Here is a 9,670-nt window from a genome sequence, read left to right as displayed (position 1 = left end):
CCTAGGTCCTCCAGGGCAACTTTTAGTGTAAGTTGACCATAGAGTTGCACTGGAGGACCTAGATATCCCTAGAGAGAATGTATTAATCCAATCCGTGAATAATCAAAGCTGCAAATATCAAAGCTGCAAATGTGGAGGGAGGAGTGTATATATACATTCCAAAAAGCAACCCTTGATTATGCCATTTTGTATAAGGGGCAACATTTCACTACTGCATTGTATTTAATGGGGCTTGAGCATCCATGGGTTTTGCTATCCATGATGGGTCCTGGGATCAAACCCCAATGGATACCAAGGGCCCATTGTAGTAGTAGTAGTAGTTGTAGTAGTAGTAGTAACAATAATAATGATGATAAGAAGAATGAGAATGAGGATACTCAATTGTATGTAATGGGACTAGAGCATCCATGTATTTTGTATCCATGGCAGGTCTTGGAACCAAACCCCAGCAGATACAACAGGTCCATTGTAGTAATAATAATAATAAAATAATAATAAAATTTTTATTTGTATACCGCCCTTCCTATGATCAGGGCGGTGAACAGCAGGTAAACAATACAATTCATCAACAATAAACATCAATACAATAAAACTGTTAAAACCAATGTTAAAAACCCCATCAGCCATTACCCCTACTGTCAGGGGGGGGGAGGGTGGAGACTAGCTGGAGCTTGTGTCGGGGAATGCTAATCGAAACAGGAAGGTTTTCAACTCCCTCCTGAACTGGGCCAGGGAGGCGGCCGAGTGGAGCTCAATGGGCAGCGTATTCCAGAGGGTCGGGGCGATGATGGAATATGATCTCCTTGTAGTGGAGGCTAATCTAGCCCCCGGGACCCTCAGTAGTTGCTGCCCAGATGTTCTGAGGGTGTGGGGCGGAATGTATGGGGAGAGACGGTCCTCAAGGTATCCTGGGCCCAAGCCATGTAGGGCTTTATAGGTTATAACCAACACCTTGTATTGTGCCCGGAAGCGAATGGGTAGCCAATGCAGATCTTTAAGTACAGGTGTAATATGACTGGCCCTGGAAGTACCAGTGACCAGTCTGGCTGCCATGTTCTGTACCATTTGTAGCTTCCGGGTATGGTACAAGGGTTGCCCCATGTAGAGCGCATTGCAGAAATCCAATTGAGAGGTTACCAGAGCATGTACTACCGTTTCAAGGTCCTAGTAGTAGTAGTAGTAGTAGTAGTAATACCCCGTTGTATATGCTGGGATTTGAGCATCCACAGATTTTGGAATCTGAGGGGGGTCCTGGAACCAAACCCAGCCAAGGATGCCAAGGGCCCCTGCATGCAATTTACGAACAGAAATATCAGATCTTTTGTAGAGTTGGTGCAAAGGCAAACATGGAGGGTTAAATGTGACGACAACGACCCTGCTGTGGCCTTCCAGTTTTCCCAGTGTGAAAAAGTCCTGAGGGAGTCTGGAAAGATCCTTGTTGTTCTGCTGCTGTTTTTGGAAAAGAAGAGGCTTGCTTTCTGCTTCTGCTAAATAAAAAGGGGCTTTAAGTAGCCCCTGGAAGGTGGTTTTTGCAGGACAGATTGCATTGCGTTTAGTTTTATTTAATGAACAAATTGATCAATTTATATCCTGCCTTTCTCCCATTGTGGGATTTAAGGGCCACTGAGACAGAAGCTTTCTGTGTGGGTTTTAATGTGTGACAGTGGATTTTGCACATCCAGGCAAGGCATGAGTCAAAGCTGCAGCATTCCTCCGGCCAGAGTCCCTCAAACTTGCATCCATTTCTGCTAAAAAGGACTCAGTCATCTGGCAGAGTCCACCTAAACCTCCAAAACAAAATGTTGCAGATGAAAACCAGGATGTGTGTGGACAGTGTGGTCAGTCATAGGATCCTAGAGTTGGAAGAGACCCCAAGGGCCCTGATCCAGTCCAGCCCCCTTCTGCCATGCAGGAACTTCCAATCAAAGCACCCCCAAGAAATGGCTGTCCAGCCTCTGCTTAAGGAGAAAGAAGGAGACTCCACCATCCTCAGAGGCAGCATCTTCCACTCTGGAACATCCCTTACTCACAGGAGGTTCCTGCTAATGTTGAGGTGGAATCTCTTCTCCTGGAGCTTGCATTCGTTGCTCTGCATCCGAGGCTCTGGAGCAGCAGGAAACAAGCTTGCTCCCTCCTCAAAATGACATCCCTTCAAGTATTTAAACAGGGCTATCATATCACCTCTTAACCTTCTCTTCTCCAGGCTAAACATCTCCAGATCCCTGAGTCGTTCCTCATAGGGCTTCGTGTTTTCCAGGCCCTTCACCATTTTAGTTGCCCTCCTTTGGACACATGGCTCCAGTTTCTCAATGTCCTTTTGGAATTGCTTTGCCCAGAACTGGACACAATATTATTCCAGGTGGGGCCTGACCAGAGCAGAATAGAGTGGCACAATTACTTCCCTTGATCTAGACACTACACTTCTATTGATGCAGCCTAAAATAGCATTGGCCTTTTTAGCTGCCGCATCACACTGTTCACTCATGTTCAACTTGTGGTCTACTTGGACTCCTAGATCCCTTTCACACGTAGTTTCATTCAGCCAGGTGTCTCCCATAATCCTATATCTGTGCTTTTCATTTTTCCGCCCTAAGTGCAGTGCCTTACATTTCTCCGTGTTGAATTTCATTTTGTTAGCTTTGGCTCAGCTTTCTAGTCTATTCAGGTCGTTTTGAATCTTGATTCTGTCCTCTGGAGTATTAGCTATTCCTCCTAATTTGGTATCATCCAGGGACGTAGCCAAGGGGGGGGGGATCTTGGGGTCCGGACCCCCCCTTCCATTAGAAAAATGAATGGTATGTGCTGCTGCGCCGCCGCACCCAAGCCCCATTATAATGGTGGCACTTAGTCTGGACCCCCCCTTCCTAAAATCCTGGCTACGTCCCTGTATCATCTGCAAATTTGATAAGTATGCTCCCAATTCTGTCATCCAGGTCATTGATAAAGATGTTGAATAGCCCTGGGCCAAGGACAAAAGGAGCCATCCTTTGGCTTCGGCCGGTCAACCAATTCCAAATCCATGTAACAGTTGCCTTGTCTAGCTTGCTTGCAAGAATGTCATGGGGAACTTTGTCAAAGGCCTTACTGAAGTCAAGATCTACTATATCCACAGCATTCCCTTCATCTACCAAGATGGTCATTTGATCAAAGAAAGAGATTAGGTTTGTCTGGCATGACTTCTTTCTCTGAAACCCATGTTGACTTTTTGTGATGATGGCATTGCCTTCTAGATCTTCACAGACTCTCTGTTTAATGATCTGCTCCAGAATCTTTCCTGGGATTGATGTCAGATTAACTAACCAGATGACAATTGTCAAGTCAAATAATTGATGAGTCGATAATCAATAAGTCAAAGGCTTTACTGAAATCAAGATATGCTATATAATAAAGTGCCCAAGAACACTCAGGGCATGCATATAATAATACTTATTATTCTGTCCCCAAAACTACCCCTTTCTCCCCATTTCCAGGGTGTTCAGGGGCTCAGGGCAGATTCGCCTACAAGCTGCTCAACGACTTGTTTGCCAACTATTCCAACGCTTTGCGGCCGGCGGAAGACACGGATCGGGCCCTCAACGTCACCCTTCAGGTCACGCTCTCTCAGATCATCGACATGGTAAGGCCGCCAAGGATAGGAAAGGTTAGGCTGAAGCCGCTCCGAGGGCCGGACTGTGCTTAGTCCGAAAAGGACTGCTGAGTTCTGGCTTCTGTAGCTTTGCCTGGAATGAAAGGCCTGGGAAGGGAACAAGGCAGGAGCTTCCCTTGCTGAATCGCGCCTGAGAGCCGGGCATCCAGCGCCAGCTAGGATTGGGTTTGGTTTATTTAAGATAGATAGATAAATAAATAGGAAAATGAAAATCAAATTTAAATCAATGAAACCCAGTCATATCTGGCGTTGGATGTCCAGCTCTCAGGCGTGATTCAGCGCTGGAGCTCCTGCCTTGTTCCCTGGTAATTTTTGGTTATTATTTTTATTTAACCTTTAGTTTAATTCTAATTAAAAACATTTATAAGAGCGTTGGGCCAGGGTTTGATTCCCAGTTTGGCCATGGACACCCACTGGGCAAGTCACAGCCTCTCAGCCGCAGGGAAAGGCAATGGCAAGCTTCCTCTAAGCAAATCTTGCCAAGCATGCTTTCCAGACCTTTCCCCATTTCGGTCACCCTCCTCTGGACATAGTTTCAGCTTCTCAACATCCTTTTTGAATTGTTGTGCCTAGTACTGGACTCAGTATTATTCCAGGTGAGGCCTGACCAAAGCAGAATAGAGTGGCACTATTACTGCCCTCAATTTAGCCACTATACCTCTATTCCTGCAACCTAGAATTGCATTGGCCTTTTTGGCTGCTGCGTCACACTGTTGGCTCATGTTCAAAGGTTTCCAGACTTTCTGGTTTTTTGGGCTATGTGGCCATGTTCTAGAAGAGTTTATTCCTGATATCATTAATAAATTATTCTTGAACATGATCACATAGCCCAAAAAACCCACAGAAAACTATGGACGCCGTCCATGAAAGCTTTCGACTTCACAGACTGTTTTAGCTAATTAACGATTAACTAAATGCATTTCACTCCTTCCCACCAACTTTGCTGCCAGTTCCCCAGCCTCCTCCTTCCTTCTTCACCCAGCTGCTCTCTTCCTCCTCCTGTGTTTTAGGACGAGAGGAACCAGATCTTGACCGCCTACCTCTGGATCCGGCAGGTCTGGGTGGACGCCTACCTGGGCTGGTCAAGGGAAGACTATGATGGGATCGATACTATCCGGATCCCAAGCAGCTATGTCTGGAGGCCGGACATCGTCCTTTATAACAAGTGGGTTTCCAATGGGGTTGGGGGAGAGTTGGGGGGAAGGTTGGGTGGGTTTTGCTAGAGGACAGGAGCCTGGTTTTGGAAAGAGCTCCAATGATCTTTTGAACTGAGTGGAGAGTGTGATTATAGGATGCATCCGCACTGCAGAATCAATGCAGTTTGATATTGCCTGAACTGCCATGGCTCCATCCTATGGATTGGTACTTTGTTGTGGCACCAGAGCTCTCTGCCAAAGAAGGCTAAATTTCTCACCAAACTACAAATCCCGGAATTCTGTATGATGGTGGCATGGCAGTTAAAGCGCTGTCAAACTGCATTAACAAAATGAATTTCAAGATGGAAAAATACTGCACTTGGGGTGGGGAAAAGAAATGCACAAATACAGGATTATGGGGGACACCTGGTTTAAGGAGACTTCTACATGTGAAAGGGATCTAGAAGTCCAATTAGACCACAAGTTGAACATGAGTCAACAGTGTGATGCAGCAGCTAAAAAGGCCAATGCAATTCTAGGCTGCATCAATAAAAGTATAGTGTCTAGATCAAGAGAAGTAATAGTGCCACTCTATTGTGCCTTGGTCAGGCCCCAAATGGAATATTGTGTCCAGTTCTGGGCACCACAATTCAAAAAGGACATTGAGAAACTGGAGCCATGTGTCCAAAGGAGGGCGACTCCTGTCCAATGGGATATAAATAAATCCTATCATCATCATTATTATTATTATTATTATTATTATTAACTAAAATGGTGAAGGGACTGGAAGTTCATTTTGTTAGCTTTGGCCCAGCTTTTTAATCTATTAAGGTTATTTTAAATTTTGATCCTGATTTGGTGTCATCTCCAAATTTGATAAGCATGCCTTCTATTCCTTCATTCAAGTCATTGATAAAGTTGTTGAATAGCAAACTGGACCCAGGACAGAACCCTGTGTGTTTGAATGACTAGCCATGACTAGCCAAGTACCAACTGTGGTTGGTGCTTAAGGCCTAATACTTAGGGGCATCAGCAGGGGCCACTGACCCTCGGTCTTGGGGTAATCTCAAACTGGCAGCCCTCTGCTCAATGTTTTGATATTGACCCAACCCCATCAGCACTCCACTTCCAACCTTGACACTTCTCCCTCTCCTTGTGGCCCTTAAGTGCTGATGACCAGTTCACCGGCTCCATGGAGACCAACGTGGTGATCCGCTACGACGGGCAGATCATGTGGGACTCTCCGGCCATCACCAAGAGCTCCTGCAAGGTGGACGTCTCCTACTTCCCCTTTGACGGCCAGCAGTGCCGCCTGACCTTTGGCTCCTGGACCTACAACGGCAACCAGATCGACATCCTCAACAAGCAGGACACGGGGGACCTGACAGACTTTGTGGAGAACGTGGAGTGGGAGGTCCTGGGGATGCCGGCCAAGCGGAACGTGATCACCTACGGCTGCTGCTCGGAGCCCTACCCAGACGTCACCTACACGCTGCACCTCAAGAGGAGGGCCTCCTTCTACATCTTCAACCTCCTCCTGCCCTGCGTCATGATCTCCTTCCTGGCCCCGCTGGGCTTCTACCTGCCGGCCGACTCTGGGGAGAAGGTCTCCTTGGGGGTGACCGTCCTTCTGGCCCTGACTGTCTTCCAGCTCCTGGTGGCCGAGAGCATGCCCCCCTCCGAGAACGTCCCCCTCATCGGTAAGGAGCCTCCCCGAGGGATGGCTGTGGGTGTGTATACACAACAGGAGACATGTAAGGTACTACACTTAGGGCAGTATTGTGTCCAGTTCTGGGCACCACAAATATAGGATGGGGAACACCTGGCTTAAGGAGACTTCTACGTGTGAAAGAGATCTAGGAGTCCTAGTTGACCACAAGTTGAACATGAGTCAAGAGTGCAACGCGGCAACTAAAAAGGCCAATGTGATTTTAGGCTGCATCAATAGAAGTATAGTGTCTAGATCAAGGGAAGTCATAGTGCCACTCTATTCTGCTCTGGTCAGGCCTCCCCTGGAATAATCCTGTGTCCAGTTCTGGGCACCACAATTCAAAAAGGATGTTGAGAAATTGGAGCGTGTCCAAAGGAGGGCAACTAAAATGATGAAGGGTCTGGAAACCATGAAGCCCTATGAGGAACAACTTATGGAGCTGGGGATGTTTAGGCTGAAGAAGAGAGGGTTAAGAGGTGATATGATGGCCCTGTTTAAGCACTTGAAAAGACATCACATGGAGGATGGAGCAAGCTTGTTTTCTGCTGCTCCAGAGAGTAGGATACAGAGGAATGCATGCAAACTACTGGAAAAGAGATTCCACCTTAACATTAGGAGGAACTTCCTGATGGTAAGAGCTGTTCGATGGTGGAAGACGTTGCCTTGGAGGGTGAGGGAGCCTCCTTCTTTAGGGGCTATTTTAAAGCAGAGGCTAGATTTAATAATAAATCATCCAAGTTTAGGTGATTATGTATTAACCAACTAGGTTTTTGCATACAACCATAAAAACAGGCTCATTTTATATTGAAATATCACTCAGGGGTTTATCGCACTGGGAGTAATTTCGGCATTAAAGAGAGATTAAAGTGCATGTAAAGCATCCCGCAAATAAAGTGGAAATGGCGAGTAATTGCGTGAACGATTATCACATACAGTTGCGCAAATAAAGTGATATTGAAAATGCATTGTCACTGAAATCCCAAAAGTAAAAAGATGTGTGTTCATGCTTCTTTGTGACCACTTTAATGGCGGGTTTTGTGCGATGTTGTGTGAAATCGTTGTGTGTAATTACACGATTTTTATGGGATATTCATGGGATAAACACTCGATCTCCTTTGTGTGATAAAATCCTTGGTTACAAGGGCCTTAAGATGAGGTTCCTGGGAAGATCAAGATTGTCTCTGCTCTCCACTTTCTCCTGGCTGAGTTAATGGAGTGCAAACTACTCTTGCACTTTAAACTCAGTTTGCAGCCATTGAAGAAAGCTGACAATGAAGGAAGGAGATGGAAGGAGGAGGAGAGAGAAACTGGGACATTTTAAAGCAGCTGAAAACGTGGGACAACAGAGGAGTAATTAGGATTATCCCTGCCGAATCCAGGTAGTTGGAGTGTATGCAAGGGAGGTAAGCTGAGGACAAAGAAGGAAAGTGAGAAGGAAAAGAATCTGGAACATTTTAAAAGCAGCTGAGAAAGTGGGATGCCAAAGGACTAGCCAGGTGTTTCCCTGCCAAATCAGACCAGTTTGAGAGTATGTAGTAACTGTAGTAACCAGAAATAAAATGGCATCACTGCCAGTTGCACCACGAGGGAAAATGTGGCTTGCAAGGGGTCCGTGAAAGTGGGCAATGGCTCTGTCCCCTTTATAGGGTGAACATCTAGTGCAACGGTTCCCAAACTTTGGTCCTCCAGGCATTTTGGCCTTCAAGTCCCAGAAGCCCTAGTCAGCTTGGCCAACAGTCAGGAGTTCTGGGAGCTAAAGTCCAAAACATCTGGAGGACCAAAGTTTGGGAAACACTGATCTAATGGATGACAAGGTTCTGTTCCTTACATTTCTCCCATCCCTGTGCCTCTGTCCAGGGAAATATTACATCGCCACCATGACCATGATCACGGCCTCCACCGCCTTGACCATCTTCATCATGAACATCCATCACTGCGGCCCCGGGGCCAAGCCTGTTCCTCAGTGGGCCAAGAAGCTCATCCTCCAGTACATGGCCCGCATCTTCTTCGTCTATGAAGTTGGTGAGAGTTGCAAAAGCCCCCGGCCGGAGACTGACCCCAAGGTCCAGGTGGCTAATGGGAAGGCCACCGAGGAGGCGCCCAAGAGCAAGGGGAAGGTTGGCAGCAAAGGTGCTTCTCCTCGGAAAGAGGAAGCCCCACCACTTCAGTCTCCTTCTACAGAGCCAGTCTGGGGTGAAGCCGGGAAATTTGTGGACCTGGAGAGGGGAGCCAGCGAGGGTCCGAAGGAGCCCCCGTGTGCCAAGAGCCGGTGCCTGTGCCATCATGGCAGCATCCTCAGGAACGTGGAGTACATTGCCAACTGCTTCCGGGACCAGAAGGCGGCTTCAAAGCGGACTGGGGAGTGGAAGAAAGTGGCCAAAGTGATGGACCGCTTCTTCATGTGGGTGTTTTTTGGCATGGTCTTCATCATGAGCATGCTGATCATGGGCCAGGCCATCTGAGACTGCTGGAAAGCCAGGCAAAGCAGGGCAAAGCACCCCTTTGTCTGTCCTTGCTCCACACCTGGGGATGCTCTCCAAGGTTTAGTCCTCCAAGGGAGTTGCAGATCCCCTGGCACCGCGTCGCATGGGCAACGACTGCCACCTCCAGATCACTAGCTTTTGCAGCACTGGGGAAAGCAAAATCGGCCACGTATGATGAAGAGGTTGAGCCCCAAGGTGTCTTCTGGGGCTGGATAATAAGTCTGGGGTGCAGGGGAAAGTCCTGGGCCAAGAATTGTGAAGACCCCATGATTACAAAAAGCATCGGACACAACATGCAGGCGTAGGAGCCACACAAAGAGGGTTCACCCCAATAGGAATTGTGCCTCTCCTCCCAGGAAATTTTCCTTCGACACCCCAAATTTCCAGCATTGCAGAGAGGGAGCCATTGTGATGCCTTCTAATAATTCATGTTGTGTGTCTTCAAGTCATTTCCAAGTTATGGTGACCCTAAGGTGAAGCTATCACTGGGTTTACTTGGAAAGATTTGTACAGAGGGGGTTTGCTATTGCCATCCTCTGAGGCTGAAAGAGCGTGACTTGCCCAAAGTTTCCATAGCCGAGCCGGGATTTGAACTCTAGTCTTCCAGTGTCCTAGTCCAACACTCACACCATTACACCACACTTATAATCAATCAATTAACAACAATAACAGCAATATTAATATTTATTTCTTA

General features: G+C 47.1%; 1 protein-coding gene across 1 annotated transcript in view; it reads left to right on the top strand.

The window, feature by feature from the left end:
* The window catches only part of CHRNA10 (cholinergic receptor nicotinic alpha 10 subunit), a 10,896-nt gene extending 1,503 nt beyond the window's left edge, over nt 1-9,393 (top strand). Inside the window, exons 2-5 of the mRNA XM_042458113.1 lie at nt 3,471-3,616; nt 4,657-4,811; nt 5,950-6,482; nt 8,351-9,393. Of these exons, the coding sequence (XP_042314047.1) occupies nt 3,471-3,616; nt 4,657-4,811; nt 5,950-6,482; nt 8,351-8,955 (1,439 nt within the window). The 3' untranslated portion in view covers nt 8,956-9,393. The remainder of the gene's footprint in view (nt 1-3,470; nt 3,617-4,656; nt 4,812-5,949; nt 6,483-8,350) is intronic.
* The last annotated feature ends 277 nt before the right edge of the window (nt 9,394-9,670 follow it).

The sequence above is a fragment of the Sceloporus undulatus genome, chromosome 3 (assembly GCF_019175285.1).
Source record: "Sceloporus undulatus isolate JIND9_A2432 ecotype Alabama chromosome 3, SceUnd_v1.1, whole genome shotgun sequence".
Classification (NCBI taxonomy): domain Eukaryota; kingdom Metazoa; phylum Chordata; class Lepidosauria; order Squamata; family Phrynosomatidae; genus Sceloporus; species Sceloporus undulatus.
Note: the sequence above shows the minus strand (reverse complement) of the source record. Positions and strands in the feature narration are given on the sequence as shown.